Source organism: Haplochromis burtoni, unplaced genomic scaffold (assembly GCF_018398535.1).
Source record: "Haplochromis burtoni strain Fernald_Lab_line unplaced genomic scaffold, NCSU_Asbu1 Contig_120, whole genome shotgun sequence".
Classification (NCBI taxonomy): domain Eukaryota; kingdom Metazoa; phylum Chordata; class Actinopteri; order Cichliformes; family Cichlidae; genus Haplochromis; species Haplochromis burtoni.
Genome location: NW_024582481.1, coordinates 573,293 through 594,907, shown reverse-complemented (window position 1 = coordinate 594,907; position 21,615 = coordinate 573,293). Strand labels below are relative to the sequence as shown.

General features: G+C 36.4%; 1 protein-coding gene across 1 annotated transcript; it reads left to right on the top strand.

The window, feature by feature from the left end:
- The first annotated feature begins 412 nt into the window (after nt 1-412).
- On the top strand, nt 413-18,150 carry LOC102298179 (complement C4-B). Its single transcript, XM_042223783.1, is given in 42 exon segments — nt 413-545; nt 851-1,040; nt 1,141-1,312; nt 1,420-1,490; nt 1,613-1,701; nt 1,777-1,859; nt 1,956-2,043; nt 2,575-2,692; nt 2,798-2,939; nt 3,215-3,327; nt 3,414-3,566; nt 3,650-3,817; nt 3,912-4,103; nt 4,386-4,529; nt 4,627-4,750; nt 5,980-6,051; nt 6,141-6,353; nt 6,461-6,535; nt 6,538-6,571; nt 8,100-8,170; nt 8,260-8,399; nt 8,507-8,722; nt 8,814-8,865; nt 8,951-9,040; nt 9,124-9,330; nt 10,214-10,289; nt 10,430-10,607; nt 12,153-12,248; nt 12,767-12,929; nt 13,077-13,258; nt 13,390-13,548; nt 13,623-13,682; nt 13,755-13,845; nt 13,921-14,089; nt 14,244-14,328; nt 15,891-15,965; nt 16,040-16,142; nt 16,243-16,332; nt 17,087-17,185; nt 17,310-17,393; nt 17,473-17,605; nt 17,679-18,150. Coding segments are annotated over 42 exon segments (5,064 nt in total). The 5' UTR covers nt 413-480; the 3' UTR covers nt 17,818-18,150.
- The last annotated feature ends 3,465 nt before the right edge of the window (nt 18,151-21,615 follow it).

Genomic DNA, 21,615 nt, shown 5'->3' with positions numbered 1-21,615 from the left:
AACTGACCAATGAGGAGATGGTTACACATTGTGAAACAGGAACACTTTCCAGGCTGCAAGCCAAGTAGCAATGTAAAACGGATTTTAATAAAACCAAACAGCTTGTTGTCAGAAATGTTGGTCTGGTGGTCTATTGAAACCTAATGTGCAAAGTTAAAAAAAAAAATATAGATTTAATAATTTTAATAATTGACAAAAAAAAAACACATTGTGTGTTAAACAACAGCATACATCGAGCAACATGCTATATCTAGCAGTATTAAACTGTTATCATATTATGCCTTGAGTGTTTATGCATGCATTTTTTAACGTTTTGTAATTGGTTTTAAGTTTTATAAGTCTGTTCATCTGCAGCAGAAAAAAACAGAGGGAGGGCATTAATGAGATCCAGATATTGTGAAATACAGGGGTGAGTGACTTACAAAACAGCAGTTAATCTAAAGTCTGTGTCAAAGCAGGCAAAGTAATCAAAGCGGCGCGATGAAGTGCCACATTTTTGTGATACTGCTGCTGTTATGGATCGCAGAGTGTTCAGCACAAAACAGGTAAATTTAGGAAGAATGAAGTGTAATGCTTTAATGGCTGATGTCTACTCATTTTAACTGATATATATAAATATATATAGAATTAACTAAAGTTTTTGTCTTCAAACAATTTCATAACCTTACAAATGAAAAAAAAAAATCATATGTTGGTATTCCCATATTTATTTCCTAATAATCAACTTGACTTAATGTAAGATACGCTCAAATATGCAGCACTGCAGATTGCATAGTTATCTAAAAATCAGATTATGTGAAACAGATTATTAAAAGATGCAATGTTCACTATCTTTCATTTTTGTGTGCAGATTCTTCATCTCAGGCCCGAAAGTCTTTCACGTGGGCGTTAATGAGAAAGTGTTTGTCCAGATGGGACCGGGTCACCTTAACAAACCTGTTAAGCTCTACCTGAAGGATGAGATCTCTAGTACTGTTGTGTCTGAGATGAAAACGGTTACGTGCACTAAAGAAGACAAGATTGAAATAGCTGAGCTCAAGGTATGCAGACTTCACACTCAAACAAAAAGCAAACAATAAAAGATGTTACTGAGATGTTACTACCCACTTTGCCCTAACTTTATAATTTACATCTTTACAGCTAAACATGGATTCTTTGTTAAGATTGCCTCAATTTCCTTCTTACGTTATGCTCGTGGCAGAGAGCCAATCCTTCACACCCAACACGAAGCTAACAAGGGTTCTGGTGTCAAAACACAGGGGCTACATCTTCATTCAGACAGCTCAGCCAATTTATAACCCAGCAGACAGAGGTAGAAACAAAGTAAAAGAAAATTAAATAATTCTACAGACTTTACCTAACAGTGATTATTTTGTGAAAAAGACATTTTATATTCCTTTTATGTTATCATTCTTTTAGTGAAGTACAGAATCTTCACTCTTGACCACACGATGAGGCCTCATGAGGAACCTGTCCACATATCAGTAATTGTGAGTTATAATTATTAATATTATATATTTTCTTTATAAATGTCTTTGGTAATACAAGTTTGAAAGACAGAAACATATTCACTCTTTCTTGTCTTGGTCTGTGTTTGGTCACTGTATGACAGAATGCTGCTGGAAATAGAATAATGAAAATCATGAAGATTGCAAAGGGAGGAGTACATCAAGACTCATTCCTCATACCTGACGTTTCTGAGTAGGTTACAAATTTCCAATGAAAGTGAAGATGTCAAGGAATTTTGACACTTACTGTACTTTGTTGTTCGTAAAGAACGGGTACGTGGAAGATTACTGCACACTATGAGGGTGATGAAGCAAATGCTGCCTTCAGAGAGTTCAAAGTTCAGAAATTTAGTAAGTTTACTATAAACTGATTCGTGCAATTGAGATCTTTTTTTTAAATTCACAGAAAGTATCTTTTGACTCTCATAACTTATTTACTAACTGTAGTTTTACCAAGCTTTGATGTGAACATCGTAATGGATCCGAAATATATTTTGCTGACCAACAAAGATCTTCAATTCACCATCTCAGCAATGTAAGTGCTAATTTTACTTCCATTAAACTAACTCTTTCTTTGCAAACTCATGTCAAGAAATGTTAAAAGCTAAGGCTTTGGCATTGGGGTGATTTTGTCAACATCTTATCAGCAGGATGACTTTTAACAAATAGAACAGTTTAACTGTTTAACCAAGTCATTACCTGACCAAGGGCTGCCAGTATTCAAATAAGCACACTCATGCAATGAAAAATGCAAAAAAACGTAAGGGAATCTGCAAGTCTACTGTAGCACGATTTGAAAAATGAAATTAATGTCACACAATGACTCATTATGACACATGATGGTCCTTGCAGCCTCTGATCACAGTTTGAGATTGGGCATTTTCTCTTCCATAATTATTTCCTATGCAGTGAAATTAATAAAACTTTTTATTAACTTGGATTCAGCAACAAAAAATATTCACTGCTTGAGTCAGACCGTTTAATGTTTGGATTGACTGTCTCAAGTATAAATATACTATTGCATTTTTAGACTATCTTTGCTCCAGTTAACAGTTGTTTTCTTTAGGTACACACATGGTGAAAAAGTTAAAGGTGCTTATCACTGCCAGTTTGGATTTGTAAAAAAAGATGGCTCTGGCGGTCAGGAAATGACTTTTATCAAGGGACTGGAGCAGACCGGTTCGGTGAGGAAATCCATCCAAAATTCACAATGCAGCTAATTTTAAAATGAGTAACAAACTGCATGCCATTATTGTTTCATTTTATCAAAACTTCTCTGTTTCTTGCAGGTCAAAGATGGAAATGCAAAGGTTTCTCTTTTGTTTAATGAGACAAATGCAAAACTTCAGAGGCAGCTGAAAACAACCCTCTCTAAGATGCAGGAAAATGGAGATCGATTGTTTTTGAGAGTGTTTGTCACAAACATACAAAGTAAAGGAGACATTTACATTCATCAATATATCTTAGTTTGTTTTTGGTTATTTTATTTGAAATCATAGATATTAGAGAGTATTTAATTGTTGTAAACAATGTGGTTTCATATAGCAGTGCATAATACAGAATTTCTGGAGCTACATTTAATTATTGCATTTAATAAGTAAAAGTTCCAATATAATAAATCTATTGATAAACTCATTAAGACATGGAGAAATATTAACGCGACCTTTTATTTTTCTTGATAATACTGTGTAAATTCTTTGGCCTAGGTGGTGAAATACAAGAGGCAGAAGTTTACCTGCGAATCTTCGCCCACAAATACACCATAGACCTCTCTCGAACTCGATCTCATTTTATTCCTGGATATCCACTGGACGTGGTGGTATGTCTGAAACTAACACATGGGAATAGTTACACAAATTACTGGAATGATCTTTAATAAAACACTTTTCTTTGTTTTTCATATAGGTGCTCGTGCGTCTGCCAGATGGCTCTCCAGCAGCTGGTGTGCCAGTAAATATTAATCTACCAACATCACGGCCTTGGGAAAGCACCACTGATCAAGACGGGGCACTGTTCAATACTTTTAATGTTCATGATAAAGCTGATATTACAGTTGAAGTTAGTATCCCCAACCTTATTCAAAGGTGTTGTTTAACAGATTTGATTCCAGTTTTAACTGTTTGTTCATCTTCCTCCAACAGGTTTCTACAAATGGATTACGAGAGAGAAAAATAATACGACGTGCTTCCTCTCAACATGACAGCTACCTTTACATGACTTTTACCAGCAGGATCTACTCTGTGAATGAATTCCTTACCATAACATTCAACACCATCAACAGCCCACGCAGTGGATATATACACTACATGGTCAGAAATATCTGACTAAATGCAATATTGTGTATTCTCATAAAGGAGCAGCATTTTGTCTTGATTAAACACGTTTTAATTGTCTTTGTTTCAGGTCTTAAGCCGGGGAATTGTAGTAAACACCGGCTCACTCCTACTTGGTATATCAGCTAAACACCGACTGCAGATAACACATAATATGGTTCCATCTTTCCGTGTGATTGGCTACTATCACAACACTAACGGTCACGTCATAGCTGATTCAGTGTGGGTAGATGTCAGGGATGAATGTGAGCTAAATGTCAAGGTAAGTAAACAGAACAGATAAAAAAGTGCAGCACGAGCAGAGAAAGCAAAACTATTTCAAATGTGTGCGCTTTAACTAAGTTTTACTAACATTTAACTAATGGAGGTGTACAAACATTGCATATATTTAAATAATTTAGATTTTTAAATTGCTTACATCTACATGTATTTATATTGATATATTTATTTGATTTTGGTTTGAGAAGTCTATTTGTATTATTTTAATTTTCCTTCACTAAACAAAAAAAATAAATCCTGGTATATCTTAAATGTCTTAATTTAGGTACAACCCAAAGGTACATTTGCACCTAACACACATTTAAAGATAGACTTTGATCTACATGGGAACAGCGCAAAAGTGGCTTTGCTGGCTGTGGATAAGGCCTTCTACGCTCTCAATGCTGACAATAAACTCACACCCAAACAGGTTACAGTCTCACACACTACTTTCATACTTATGGTATTTTTTTGTCATTTATAGGTAATCATAGTAGTAAGTCTAAGCTTTTCTTCTCAATTGTCAGGTATTCTCTACTATGAACTCATATGATCTGGGTTGTTCCTATGGTGGTGGACCTGACTCAGCATCAGTTCTGTTAGACAATGGCTTGGCTTCTGTATCTAATGACCAGTTTCTGTGGAGAAAGGGTAAGAAAAAAAAGTTTTTCTTCATTTAGTTAAAGGAACATTAGGTAATTTTTTGAGGTTATTTAATTGATTAGTGTGTAATTATATCTTCCACCAAATTGATGACTCCTTGAAACTTTTTTAATACATTATTGAAATAATCCAATAAAATATACATAGGAGCGGGCACAGCTCTGTGGAAGTCACCATGTCGTCCCACCATCCTGAATACAGTAGCTGAGATGGACAGGGCCTTTCTATTTGGTTTCATTTTATGTATGCGATTAGACACTAGCCATTTACGTAGTATTGCCTATTGCCTATATATTTTATCAAGATCACGAAAATCTCTTTCAAAGTTTATATGACTATTCAACATTTGTACTTTTATATCTATATCATGTCCTTTTCATAATGACTTTCTACTCCTACTTATCTGCTTCCTCCACAATTGCCCCGTCCTTTTTCATATCCACCTCATTATCTTCCTCGCACCAATCCCCGTCTCCTGAACTGAAGTCAGGACCCTAACACATAAAAATGTGAAGAAACATGCTTATTTCCTCTCGACATTGTTGTAGAGCTCTGTTATGCTGTTTTAATGTAGTAAAAGGCCCTGTTTTTAGAAAGAAAACTAACAACCTCTGTTAATTAGTACCAAGGTGTTCTGAATGCCATAGCAGTTGTTACTTCATATTATTATGATATCTTTAGGTTATTTTCCTTTTTAAAATACAATGAGTGTCTTTTAAGGAACTGTATTTTATGTAGACTTCACTGTTTAAATAAAAAAATTTATTTTCTGACTTTGAGAATAAAGCTTCAGAGTTTTCAATCCAACCATAAACACAACACTTTCCCATCCATCCATCCATACATACATACATACATCCACTCTCTTCCGCTTATCCTTTTCAGGGTCATTGGGGGGGGGGGGGGGGGGCTGGAGCCTATCCCAGCTGTCTTAGAGCAAGAGGCAGCCTACTCCCCGGGCAGGTCGCCAGTCTATCACAGGGCTAACACATGAAAACAATCATTCACACTCACATTCATACCTGCATTCACATCTATGGGCAATTTAGTTTCCAATTAACCTATCCCCACTAACTGCATATCTTTGGACAGTGGGAAGAAGCACTTTCGCTTTTCCAAATTATTTCCTACAACCACAGCTAATAAATACGTATTACATTTTTTTATTCCATTCGAATCATTTTTCTCTTGCTTTCATGCTTATCTACTACTACTAGATTTTGGTTGTAATTCTTCATTAACACGACAAAGACGCTCAGTGGACCTTCAACCCGAAATAATGGCCTTGAGTAAGAAGATTCTAGTATTAAAACTTTGATCTGATGGTATAAAATATTTTTTGCAAGAACATGCTAAATGTGTCTTTTATTTTCTTTAGAATTGAACTACACAGAGAAAGAACTGCAAAACTGTTGTGTTTATGGATTTTCTCAAATCCCGATGGAACGAACATGTCGGGAAAGAGCTGATCGGGTCCTTCTAGTGAAAAAAAATCCAACTTGTGCTGAAGTGTTTTTAAAGTGCTGCCTTGAAGCGGAGCGTCTAAGACAAAAAAAGATCCAGGAAGAACTCCAAAAAGGATTTGGCAGGAGTGAGATGAAACTGACACTTTAAAAATCATCTTGAGTAGCATTTAATAGCTGTAGCTTAATTATCAAAGTCTGACTTTGACTGACTTTGACTTTTTCTGGCTTTTAGCTGCATCCGTTGCTGAGATAGAGGAGTTCTTCTCAGAAACCTCTCAGTATATCCGAAGATATTTTCCTCCAAGCTTTGGTTTGTGGAATTTGACGTCTCCAACAAAAAAACGTAAGCATTTTAATGTTACCTTTACATATATATAATATTATATATATATTATATTATATTAATATATATTCTTAGATTTTATTTATAGATATCATTTGAGTACATGTGATACTTATAAATATATACATATATATACTAGCATATAGTGAAATTGAAATATAAATGAATAATAAGTTACCTTCATGATATCCTATATATATATAGTAGTAGTTAGACTACACGCCTTTGGAGGCAGAGGATCGCAGTTCGATCCCGGTGTCCAGTAAGGGTCCTAAGGCTAGACCCCCTATGCTAAGCGAAGCCTACCGCAGACATGAGCGAGACAGATAAATATGAAGGCATCCGGCTGGACTGTCGCCCGGATAACAAGTCCGTGTCAGGTGTTGAGGAACCAGGGCACCCTGACGAGAAGTGGGCTACTGGAACAAGAAGGCATCGGTGGGCAAGAGACGAAAACAGGGCATTGTTGGAATGCTACTACGCAAGTAACCCTCGGAAGGGGTTACATGAATAGGATGAGGGACCTATGGATTCTTCGATACCCAACATCCACAATGACGGCGAAACAACTAGTAGCTCAGTGTTCCAACATTCGAAAGAAGGGACTGCTCTCACAGCTAGAGATTGACGAGGTACAACACAAATGCTGAGCCAGGACGCCAGGTCAGGAGGGTGATATGATCAACCCCACCCGAGATTGGGTACCAAGCACCAAGTGCGATAGAAGAAGGATCGTTGAGTGCGAGAGGAAGTGACCTGAAAGATAGGATCATGGCCAAGCTTGAAACCTGATTCCCCCGTAGCCGGTTACCAAGTCTACATGAAGTACCCTCAGAAGGTCTGTTAGACTATGTTAATTCAGCACTGTGGACGATACCTACAGCCACCATTACCGAGACTAACAAGCTGATCTACACCACGGCAGCAGTGATCAGTGAGATGCTTGGCTACAGCCACAAGGGGCTGTACCCTCCATGGAGAAGGAGGCAAGAGGCTAAGATCAAGGTAGTAGGTTAGCCAGGAGGTTAGCCAACTATCGAAGCTATACAAGATCAACAGGAGTCTAAGAGCCTTCATCAGGTAACAGTAGTCCCAGTGGTAATCGGAGCACTAGGTGCGGTGACTCCCAAACTAGATGAGTGGCTCTAGAAGATCCCAGGAACAACATCGGAGATCTCTGTCCAGAAGCGCACAGTCCTAGGAACAGCTAAGATAATGGGCAGGACCCTCAAGCTCCCAGGCCTCTGGTTAGAGGACCCGAGCTTGAAGGATTGACCGCCCACAGGGGCGAGTGACGAAATTTTTTTTTTTTATATATACACAAATCCATTTCCAGTCAAATACAGTTGTTCGATGCATAATGACACCATGCAGTTGCTTTGTTTATGTACTCATCTTAATTGTTGTTGCTTGAATAATGTGTGATTATTTCACTTAAGCAGCTTATCTTTGAACCCCAGTATAAACTGTGTCATTTGTCTGATTGATTTGATTTAATTTGATTTCTCTTCATCAAAAACTCTTGTAGTTACTCATTGCTCCTTCCTGATTCCATCACCACATGGGAGATTCAGGTTGTCACATTATCTCCATCCACAGGTAATCATAACTGTCCTTTATAAACACATCACAGATATTTGACTGGATCTCATTAACTGCAACTTACTTCTATTCTGTGTTTCACTCAGGTTTCTGTGTCGATAAGCCACTTGAGATCAAAGCCTTTAAGAGGTCATTTGTGTCTCTGAGACTGCCCTCATTTGTGAAAAAATTTGAGCAGCTGTCGGTTTCACCTGTTATCTACAACTATGATGACTTCGAACTGCAGGTAGATTAACCTCAACATCAGTGCTGAGTGTCACTGGAAACAGTAACTACTTTGCGTGTAATAAGTAAAGATTTTTTTTGTCTTCTTGGACACCTGCATGTTCACAGGTGGCAGTGCACATGGAACAAACTGAAGGGCTTTGCTCTCCTGGTTCAGCCACGAAATTATCTTATGTTAACATTACTCTTGCACCCCAATCCTCTCAGTTTGTCTCATTCTCTGCTGTGCCCATGGTCGCTGGTTCAATACCCATCAAAATACGTCTCTATGATATGAAGAATAGCTTCGGAATAGATGCAATAGAAAAAACTTTAAATGTGCAGGTGAGTGAAATGTATAAGATACTTTTATGGCAGTCTGAGTTCCAAAAACAAGGCATACTATAAAGTGGTTGTCTTCTATCTTATGTTGTAGAAAGAAGGATTAGAAAAGAGAGATCAAGAAACCAGTGTCCATAACTTAGATGGTGAGTGGGTTTGTATTTCTGATGGATAGTTTAATGTCCGTCATAGTTATTGTTCTCCTTTTTATACTTATCTCTGTTATGATAGGAAGAAGCACAAAGACTATCACTATTGACGGATCCTTACCAGATGACACAGTCCCTGACTCCAGCTCCAATATATTTGTTTCAGTGGAAGGTAGACACTGAGACACAGTCATAAAATTTGTTGACTTTTATAAATACCTGACATCTTATTATTTAATTTCTCTCATTCAACAGGGAATGGCTTTGGTGATTCATATGCAAGAAAGCTTCTTTCTACTGAAAGGGTTGCTGAAATGATTGTTTTGCCAACTGGATGTTTAGAGCAGACAATGTCAAAACTGGGACCTACAGTTTTAGCTTTCCGGTACCTTGACTTGAGCAATCAGTGGTTTGAGCTGCCACCTGGCAGCAGAGAGGATGCTCTTAATAAACTTGAGCAAGGTAGGAAGACATGAAAAAATATCCTTATTAGGTGCTAAATATGCTACAAATTAAAATTGTTTTATAATTTATAGATTCACTGGTCAGTCCACATACAGTTATTCGGATCTTAAAAAAGTTACCATTTGACCTCTCCGAAGGATTTCTTGAACAAATATTTTAGCATGAAGTTCACCTTAGTTTAATGATGTTAGAGCTGAGTTACAGGCTCTTGAAATATACTGTAGCTCAATTTAACCAGTCTCCTGTCCCACATGGTAATACAACACCATCAAGTATACACAGCATGTACTTTTTAAAAAAAGTTTTCTCTAGTGACTTATCAGAAAGCAAGTAAAACATTAAGGATGTGAGTGCTTTTTTCTGTACTCTGCATCATTAAATTGGTAACGTTTTGCTCAATAGTAATTGAAGAACAAATCCTAATGAACAAATGCAGGACTTTTTAGATTATTATTTTTGGATTGGGTGCATAATAAACCAAAAATGGAGCTTGAATGTGTTTTTAGCTCAAAAGATTTCATGTGTTTTCATCTCCTGTAGTTCAGAAGCTATGAGGGCTCAAATATGTTGGAAAAAATTATGCAAACAAAAAAGATTACAATTTTTGACTGTGGTAAAAATCAATAGAATAAAGGTTAAAAAAAATACATAACCTTATTAAATATGTTAAAGTTATTGTAAAAAAAAAAATCATACTTGATATGCACTGAAATGCACTCACAAATTTTTTTATGGAATAACTTTCTGTGTTTTAATTAGGGGAAAAGTCAGTTTTGTGTCACAAATCATCACTATGCTTGTATTTCGCCTTCATATATGTATTCATATATATATAGTAATGAACTGACACTTTTATAAGCACAGTGTACTTTTTTGCTAGGCAGTAAACACATCACAAGCTATAGAAGGCATGATGGAGCCTATGGTACATTGAGTTATGTGCCATCGAGTAATTGGTGAGTATGGGTTTATATAACTCTTCTTTAGTTTTGGATGTAAAGTAGTAATTTGAATTTCACTTTATATTTATATTTTAAAATCTCCATTATGAATAATAATGAATCAACCTTTTCACTTTGTTTTTTCATGTTCTCAGGGTGACTGCTCTTATAGTAAAAATGTTTTCATTTGTGACTCAGCGTCAGACTAATGAAGAACGGAAGAACGTCAGATTAGGAGAAGACATCAGAAGATCAGTCAGTTACTTGCTCTCAGTCCAGAAACATGATGGGTCATTCAGTGACCCAAATCCTGTGTTACACAAAGGAACCCTGGTAAATTCTCGCAAAATAAATGTATTGTGCATATTAGAAATAGGGGTGCAACGATACTCATATCGATATTGAACCATTCAATACAGTGCTTTCGGTTCGGTAAGCATATGTATCGAACAATACAAAATTTTTTATTTATTTTATCAACTTTTCTTCTGACGATGCTGTCCTTGTTGAGAGCTCAGTGGATCTGCGTTCGACTACTCCGCCTAGGCTGCACTGTTGAGCGCAGATCCACTGAGCTAGCAAGACAGAGGCTAAGCTCATTGCAACATGGCAAATTGAACCTCCCCCACCCTCATTCAGATCTGGCCTTTGGAACTATTTTGGTCTTTTTTTTATTATTATTATTATTGTATCTTTATTTCAGACATATACAGAAAAAACCCCAATATGTACACAAGTACACATACTTGCATTTACAAATATGAATATATATGTAAATACACACATATGTGCTCAGATAAAACCAAAAAGAAAATAAATAAAACAAAACAGAGTCTTCATGTGAAGTATGACCCTGAAGGTAAGCGCATCATGGACAAAAGTAAAACAGTATGTCGGATGTGCCACGCAATGCTCAATTACATGGGTGGGAACTACTGGCTCGTTAACGTGTTGACGCTGTCCAGCCCCACGCACTGGTGAGATTTGCCGTGTTGTGGCGTTAACATCATTTCAGATTAACGCTGATAGCACTAGTGGGAACACAACAAATATGACTGCACATTTACACCGACATCATCCTAGTGCAAAGACAAGTGGAAGCAGACAAAAACAACAAGCACGCATGCTACAAACTTTACCCGAGTCATTTAGACAGTCGTTAGCACATGATTCTCCTTATGGGGACCTGATATGTTTAATATGCTGCTGAGAATATAGCCCAGCAGAAGCGTATAGTATAGCTTTTATTTTGGAAAGAGCCATTTCTCTGTAATAAACTCTCTTTTCCAAAGATGATGATTTCTCGATCAGATAGATTAATTTTTTTATTACTTTGTTCTTTCAGAAACATTACATTTAAAAACTGTACTTTTGAGTTAAAATATATATTTATAATTTTAATAAATGACAAATTAAAAAAGCATAAAAAAAATTTGGTATCGAAAAAATATTAAACCGTGACACCAAAGTATCGAACCGAACCCTGAATTTTGTATATCGTTGCACCCCTAATTAGAACATTAGGGGTATAAACAGATGACAAATTAAAGGAAAAGTCATAAAGCCTTGGTTGGCCCATTTCCATCCTGATGGCAGCGGTTTCTTTGCAATAGTCATCATCTTTAAATCTAACTAAAACACAAAAAGAAGGGAATATTTTTGGAAGAAGAACATACTATTTTACTATCAGAGCTCCAGACACTGGTCGAGTCAATGCCAAGTTACATTAAAGCTGTTCTGGCAGCATGTGATGGGCCAATGCACTGCATTTTATAATGTTCATTCTTTTCCTTTAATTTGTCTCCCATTTAGATCTAAATACAACAAACCAAAATACAGTGATCTGAGTGCAACTTTGTATCTGTGTGTTTTATCTAGATAGACAAAGACCAAGATGCATCAGTGACTGCTTTCATAACTCTTGCACTGTACCGGTCCGTTGAATTTCTCCAGCCTGATATGCAAAATAAAGTGGTGAGTGGTGATATTAAAAACCAACTGTACTGTTTTTACTAGTTTTGAGTAATTTTGACTACAAGTGGGTAATTGTAGTCAGTCTGGTATCTGAGTCCAGACTGCAGACCAGACAGCATTTAAATGATAAACTCTAATGGAATATTACACAAAAGAGAAAAATAACCAAAGCATATGCCAAATTTCCTGCTTTTGTAGTGGTGAGCACGCTCACAAATGATCAGTTATTCCGGTGCATTTAATTAGAAGCACTAGGTTGCTACTTACCTTCCTAATTCCTATGAAAGGTGTCAGGATGTACTTAGTGTTTCACCTGCAGGGAGTCCTGTGAAAAACCTTCTATATATTAGCATTACTGTTGCTATTTAGATAAAAACAGGACATTCATCAGGTTTGGGGACACAAAATAATTGATGCTACATTGAGAATTGTTAATTTTTATTTGCCACAGTTAGCCCATAAGTCACAACAAATATGAGCAAAAAATAATTCACCACCTTCATGTTATTCTCTTCCAGAGACCAAGTATTTCCTCTTCAACATCATATCTCCAGTCACTCGCAGTGGAGCTGCAGCATCCCTATGCTGTCGCCATTACAGCCTATTGCCTCTCAGTGTGCATGCCAAATACAACAGATCATTCACATATATGGAAAAAAGTGGAAGCAGCGGCTATTAAAGGTATGTGCAGTACAAGCAAATGAGTGTGGGCACTATACATACAATAATCTATTACTATGACCAAATTATATGTGCTGTCTCTTCCTATATTATCATATAATGTCTAATTTTTGTATAATTATTCTGTTTTGTTTTTTTTATTATTAGGAACGAACGACTGCTATTTTTGGGCAGTTAATGACAGCCCAAAGCTGGATGCTATCACAATAGAGACGACAGCCTACGTCCTTCTAACTGCTGTTCAGCTTGGGCATATAAACTGGGCAGAGAGAGCAGCCTGTTGGTTAAACTCCAGAGAAAACTATTATGGAGGCTTCAAGTCAACACAGGTGATTAGGCTAGAGCTGGAGAATCCATCTTTGTGTGGAACTCCTGTTTCCCCTGTTGTTTAACACCATTTATTCACTGTCAGGGAAGACATGTCAACCATTATATTATTAAGAATTCTTACCATTCCCAGGATACGCTCATGGCCCTGGAAGCCCTCGCAGAGTACGAGTTAAAAAAGCCTCCCAGTCCAGAACCAAAACTGAAAGCAGATTTCACCTCTGCTGGAAGGAATGAAATTGTAACACTTCAACTAGAAAATAAGAAGGAAAAAGTAGAGACCAGCCTGAAGGTATCATAAAGCAATGCGCTCAGACATATCTGTATAAGATGAAACCCCCTTCTAATTTTTTTCTGTTGCCCTAGAAATTTACAGGGAACAACATCACCGTGCATCTGACTGGAAAAGGAGAAATTAAGCTTAAAGTATGTTGGATTCACATCTTTGATTTTATATTATCAATCAGACCTATAATTGACTCTAAATGTCCCTTGTAGATTGTTAAGGCTTACCATTTATTGGAACCCAAGGATGAATGTGACCAGGTGTCTATCAGTGTCAGGGTGGAGGGGAAAGTGAAGTACACTGGTGAGATTTGTAAATGCTAACAAATCACAACTACTGATAAAAGGCACACACTTACATTAATCTTTGTCTATCTAGTTCCGATATTAGAAAATTATGAATACTATGACTACGATGATGCGAAACAAGACCAGGAAGACCTGGGACGAACAGCCATTGAGGGGTCTGATGCTCACACCCGATACAGGAGAGAGATTGATAATAACTTCAGTCCAAATGAGGCTGTTACCTACACTGTCTGTGTCAGGTTAGTTAAATGAGATCCAGTAAATTCATATTTACTTTTCATGAATATGAATTCAGAGTATGAGCTGTGCAGTTCAAAAAACAAACAAAAAAAACCCATTTCCTGATCAATGTCTTTCTCAATGTCCTTTTGTTTTTTGTATTCATGGTCATAGTAAGAAGAGGAATCTTACAGGAATGGCCATTGCCGATATTACATTATTGAGTGGATTTGAGGCTAAAACAGAGGACCTGGATAAGGTTGGTATTCTTCACCATTACTCCCATTACAAAGTAAGAGAAGATTTTCTAGACATGTGCAAATCTCGATGCCACAGTAATTATTTACGCTGAAGGGGAATTGCACGTGGTGTGCTTCATTTTAACATTCTTTGAGGCAATATTTGTCAGAGTTGCACTGTGACATAAATACAAGTGCTGGGGTGTCATTCTGATAATTAGAAATTACAAAAATGTAAAAAATAAACATAAAATAAGACAAGAAGCCTATATGGAAGGTTCGATCCTGTATAAACTGCATTATACTGCTTCCAAGTAAGTTCGTCATACTCAGGAAACTAACATTAGTAATCAGACTTAGTGGTTACATAAAAGGTGGTTATCAGCTGGTGTTTTCAGCGTGAGAACATGAAATCATCCCACAGCAGTGTGTAACCGGGCTGCTGACCAACATGAGGACGAGGTGCCAGGCTTTTATAGCTGTGTATGGTTCTTCCACATGGTGCTGGAGCCCATATTTGTGAAACAAATGAATTAAGATGCAAACATGTCTTGTTGCTTCACACTTCAATCACTCAATCCAATAAACAACACCAAACAAGAGTCAACAGGAGTATAAGCTGTTTGGCATTGGCAGAGCAACCCACATACTCAACTGTGATGCTTAACCCATAAGGCATTTTAGAATAGAATAGAATAGAATAGAATAGAATAGAATAGAATAGAATAGAATAGAATTCAACTTTATTGTCATTGCACATGTCACAGGTACAGGGCAATGAAATGCAGTTTGCTTTAGCCATGATATAGATATATTACAATATATATTAGCAATAATATAGATATGTGAGTATATTACAGAAATGGGTCTGTTATGGGTATGTTATAATGTACACGGTATGAAGTATGTTATGAATATTCTATAACTATAATTATGTACAGGCTATGAACAGGATATAAATATGAAATAAAAAAAACTATACAGAAATCTGAGGTATACAGTTATACAGAAATGTGAACTATGCAGGTTATAAACAGTTTTAGGATTAAAAATTATCATATGTACAGAATGATTATTTACACAGAACTATACATATATATTTTGCTTACAAATGTGGCGCCATTTAAGGGTAAAACACAGGCTTTCTGGCAGTATTAGATTTCTTGTCAAGAAGTATTGTTACAACAAAGAAAAAACTGACCAAACACAAATGATCTTACTTTTTGTGCTAAGTTTAAAAACACAATTGATAACCTTAATAAGATGTTTTTGCAAATTTACAGTAAACAAATACAAGCCTTTAGTTTTCTCTGTTAAAGAGAGAAAACTTATGAAAAAAATGTATTTAGTCTTTAGATCTTTTCTTTATCTATGTGTGAAGTTATTTTAAGTTAGCTATATTTAACATACAGAAATCTCATTTAACTCAAGAAAAAAATATTTTGTGGTTTCAAAGAGCACATCAAAAATATTATGATAAAAGTTACATGTGAAACTGGAATGACCTGTACTCACACTGAAACTTCAGAAGATTCTTTTTTTCTGCTAAAATGCAAAATTGTTTAATTCTTTTTTCCCCCAGTTAAAAGATTCACCTGAACATTACATTGACCATTATGAGACGTATTTTGGAAGACTTCTGATTTACTTCAACGAGGTATGGATGAATTCAGGTTATGGAAAATAAATGTGCTTGTCAAATGTTAGATTTACTTTTTTATCTCTGTGAAGGTGAAAGAGGATGAGGAATGTATTAGTTTTGAAGCTAAACAACTGGTACCAGTTGGGCTTCTACAGCCTGCTCCAGCCACATTCTATGATTATTATGAACCAGGTAAGACTGTCGTTCTTTCTTTCTCTCTTTATACAAACACATATGCGATCTCTTTTATTGAATAGGACTTCATAAATAGTACTATGTGTTTTTCTTACAGACAGAAAGTGTACTGTGTTCTACGCTGCACCACAAAGAAGCAAGATGGTATCCAAACTGTGTTCAGAGGACGTGTGCGAATGTGCAGAAAGTACAAAAATTTTTTAGTACACTACAATGACACCCCCAAATCTAAAACGGCCGTCTAAAATCAAAATAAAAACTGAATGCAGTGATTTTCAGATTTCATAAAGTCATATTTTATTCAAAATAAAACTGAAAAGATATTAAACGTTTAAACTGCTTAAAATGTTTTAAAAAAAAATAGCCCATTTTTAATTGAAAGGCAGCAACGCATCTCAAAAAACAAAAGTCTGTAAATTTCTGTATATGTCTGAAATAGCGCTGGACTTTTGGGAGATGAATGTTGTCCAATTTTTGTTTGATACAGGACTCGAGATGCTCGACACTTGTGGGTCTTTTTTGTCATATTTTACATTTTGTCAAGCACCAAATGTTTTCACTTGGGCAGAGGTCTGGACTACAGGCAGACTAGTTGAGCACCCAGGCTCGTTACTAAAATATCATGTTTCTTAACTTGATGCTTTGTATGGTTTTACATTGTCGTGCTGAAATATGCAAGACCTTCCCTGATATATATTGCCTGGATAGCAGCATATGTTGCTCTGCAATGCATACAGACCTTTCAGAATTGAGGGTGCCTTTCGAGATGTGCTAATATATGACTTTGATGAAGCCAACAGCTGTATTCACAGAAAAGTGATCCTGAGTCCATGCTGGGACTTCCATAACAGAAACATGTCTGTTTTTAATTTTATGTAATTTTGTGTAAAAAACAATCAAAAAAATGTAAGTGTCTTGACTTTTTAAAAATCTTTTTATAGGACCCTGTCATACCCTACAAAAAACATTTGATCCAAGACAAAAAATTTTGAAGGTTACCCGTGTCCAACATGCTTGCTCCTTCCCTATCGTAGATTACGGTCAGTATTCTAAACAAGACATTTACGTGAAAAGCATCAAATATTTACTGTTTGCTAGTTAGCTTGTTAGCATTTTTGGGGGTGTTAATCACTGCATTATTTCTATATTTGTTTTGTATTCCAGCATACATCGTTGAGGTCTCCAGTATTTCTGTGAAGAGTAACTTTGAGTTGTACACCACTCTTATAATTGAGGTTCTCAAATCGAGTAAGTGAACTATTGTTGCCTTTCATTATGTTTATTTGAAGACTTTCTTTAAATATAATAATTATAATCCTTCTACTAGATAACGATGTGTTGGTGAGTAAGAACTCTGTCCGAGTGTTTGCTAAGAGGGTTCACTGCAAAGGAAAACTAGACATGGGAAAACAGTATCTCATCATGGGCAAAGATGGCACCACAAAAGATACAAGTGGAATGTAAGTATATCAGGGATATTAAGGAAAGATTTCAGAGAACGATTCTCTCTTCATTGCTTTCTTCTTTTTATAGGATGCAGTATCTGCTGGAATCAAACACGTGGGTTGAAAAAAAGCCTTCAGAAGAATGTAGTAAAAGTGCTAATAGAAAGTCTTGTCAGCATTTTAATGACTTTGTACAAGAGTACATGATAGATGGCTGCAGACAGTGAAACAAACTGCTTCATTTTAATGGAGCTTGATTAAATGACTTTCCCATCAGATACACGATTAGCATGAGTGCTTAGAGCTTTTGTTGTTTTTCTTATACTTTTTGGCTTATTCTACTACCACGTCACAGTACATAGCTATACATGTATGCTCTGCATCTATCTAGCTACCTATAAATCAAAATGATAAAACCTTGAAACATATACAGTAAGTACAGTAAGACATTGGTAGACATACTGAGTGTGACTCCATCACTTTGTAATGTAATCTTTCATATGCAAAACAACGGTCTGTGTTTCATGTAAAATAAAAACATCTTCATGCTATAGACAATATGTCATTGTTTGCATAATATTCATTTTATAACTTAAAATGAAACAGAAGCAACTGGGTAAAAAGAAACACAGTGGGCCCAAACATGTATGTCTGCACTTTCACATTTTTTCCCAGAAGTGTGATTCAGTGTGGTTTGATTTAGGTTTCTGTCGAATATATTTGTTTTTATGTTTTTTTTTCTTCTTTTTACTGCAGCAAAGGCTCTGAGAGGGGTCTCTGTACTCAGTGTAATTCCAGTCACCCCCTCACGATATAACATCTGCAGGTTGAGGAGAAAAGGGGAGGAGGGGGTGGCTTTTAGTGCACGAGTCCATTGCTGCTCATGGATTTGCACACTGACAAGATATGGTTCAATCATCTCTTCACAAGCATTAAATTTGATCTGTAGTCCCTAAAATGTGGTCATATTACACAAATGCAACATGGGGTACTCTGTGCAGTTATATAACTTGCAGGTAATGCAGAGGGGCGGGGAGAAAACCAGAGGTGCCGGGGTGCACGGTGAAGTGGCTGAGAACAAGCAAAGGCTTATGTGCTTATATTATTCTAATCTCTGAGTCCAGGTCCAATGTAAGCAACACAGCGCACTGACCATAACTTCAATCACAACCAGATCAATGTGCGCACTGTTTCAGCCTCACCATTAGACATTTCATTAAATCTGAACCAATAAAAGTTAAATAAATAGTCTGACTTCAGCATCGCATATTTTCATCTCGAGATTGCTTTGGTGTGCTGTGAGCTGCCAACAACACATTTTAAAAAGATGTTTTTTTTTTTTCTTGTCGAAGTAAGCAGTGGCTTGTCGTGACCGAACAGTTTCGACATGAGTTTTCGTATAATGACGTAAACCAAAGAACACTTGATTTACGCAACGCAATAAGTTATTCTCACAACAACAACTGATTAAGTGCAGTTGAAAAATAAAGTGTTTATTTTTGGTAGATTTGTGTATTGCCCAAAGGGATTTACTGTAAATATACATTTTCCATTCCAAGTACAATCTGACCTGCTCTGGCCTATGAAATGTGCTTGAGCAACATCTGGGAACAGCTCTGGGGGAAATTTGAAGTGTGCTCATATAATCAGGTGTATTTTCTCAGGTGTGCATTTGCCATAGGTGTTGATGGCACGTCTATAACCATTTTTTTTTTCCAAAGGCCAAGAGAGGGTCAGCGGTTTGAGGGTGGTCTACGATGTCGAGCGGCGTAAAAGGCACAGGTGTTTCAGGACGGTGCCGCAAGATAAAGCGGGACCCCCCACTTAGCAGTCCATGCTGCGCTGTCTTTTTGTTTTTCACTTTGTTTAGCGTGATTTGTTCTGTTAACAGGATAAAACTTTGCCACAGAAGGTGGATAGGGGAATACCACTCAGCTTCTTCACTTTCAGTTTTCAAATCAACATACGCATCTGAAAAAGAATATACCTGACTTTCCCATTACTTTGTTACTGGTTTATTTGACTTCTGTGACTCAGAGATTAATTTATAAACAGACAGGAAAGTGTGTATGTATCTGTAAAATGGCTCATAGAAACCAGTTAATTAGGTAAATGTGTATATGCATGTGTAGCCTTGCTTGTATACTTATACATGCAGTGTAACCATTCCTGGCTTTCCCACACTACATGTTAATTGTTTTGACTGTATCCTTGCCCTTTAGGTTATGTGATTACATTTTTGTAATCTAACAAAAGAAGCTACAATTTAACAATTACAGCTGTAAAAACACACAGTGGTGTTAATATAACTCAATTCCATAGATCCGAATGCCTCAGAAGACTGCTGCTGTTCAGTCTTATAGCTTTCTCCTCCCAAAGGCAGGGCGCAGGTATGCTTCTGTTTGTTCGTCTGTCTGTTTATATTGAGTATCGAGTAATAATAATGTGTTATTGAGTAATATATCATATGAACGGGCATTAAAAGAACAGACTTCAAAGTTTTTCAGGGATGCCCTACGGCGCTACAATCACACCATAAAGTGTTACAAACTCAAACACTACATGAATATATCTTATCTCGGTTTTTTACAGCTTATAGAAGCCAAAGATTTCAGCCATGTCTGCTCCAATCATGAGGGTAAAGAAAATAATTAAATACACAGTTTTAGTATCTAAGGTTATAGGTCAAAGGTCAGACATGAGAGTGCTGTTATAAAAGCAGCTGATGACAACATGTTGTAAAAAAAAAATCATTAAACATTGAACTTTACGTATAGTCCATGGCATTTGGGGGGAGTTGCGCTCTCTTGTTTAGACTTGAGTCTCACTCTATAAAGTCTCTGAGCCACATCATTTTTTTATCAAGTCAAGTCTTAGGTTACACTAAAGTTACTAAAATTAAAATAAAAACAAGACTTTTGAAAAAAAAAAAAAAGAAGTTTAATCATTTTGTTAACTTGGAAAACGAACTAAAATAAAATGAAAATATAGAGGGAGTATCTCAACTGAGTTACCTAAATGTTTCCTCTGGCATATTATATCTAAATAAAATGCTACTCAAAAACACTAAAACTAAATAAAAACTAAACTACAACTAAACATTTCCATTTCCTGTTCTACAGTGTCTATCTTCAGGGCAGTTGTTTGAATTGCTATAAGCTGTTTTTGTCTCAAGGGTCAACAAAGACACGGAAAGCAATGTACTCAAGGCTATGCAACTTTATACTGTTTTTTTAAGATGAGGAATTATGTTATGTTGCGTGTGGATACAAAACTGTGTGTAGGGATTGAACCAGTGTTACCGAGAAAGAAAAAACACACAATAGAGCTCAGTGATGGGCTGGCCTCCCCACAGTCTGGACTGCAACACTGCATTGATAAGTATTGACTTTCAAGCTTGTTAGAATTATGCAAACTCTGTTTTTGCCTCATATACTTTATTTCTGCGTACTTTTGCACATTTAGCAAGAAATCCATTTTTAAAGTTAATATAAAGAACTGATGATACAAAACAGTTTATGTAGAATACAGTGGGTACTCTAATATGAAGGTACAATGAAAGCCAAGCAGCAGACACTGGTATAGTGTAAAACCTATATAATATACTGTTATATATATTTTTTAAAAGAAACTATTGCTGCAGTTTACATTACATTAGGTACACTGTAAAAATAACTGCACAATAACCTTTTTGTTGCCGGCAGTTTTCCGTAATTTAACAGTAGTACTTGTTACACTGTATGCCATTTTTAAGAAAGCAAGTGACGCCAGCAGCTTTGCTGTGCAGCATCAGCTGTTAATGTTGCACTCCCTCCAGCCTGGAATCCCCATAATGCAATATGCAATTATTGTCGATTTTTATACATTTACCATCTGCTTGTCATTGACATTCCAATACCACAACAGTGTATTGTAAGTTGCTTGTTGTGTCTACCAAGAAAAACCTAGCTACGTCAAGATATTTGCAACAAAAGTATGAAATAACAAAAGCTGAATAACTGACATTTTACACACACAGACACACA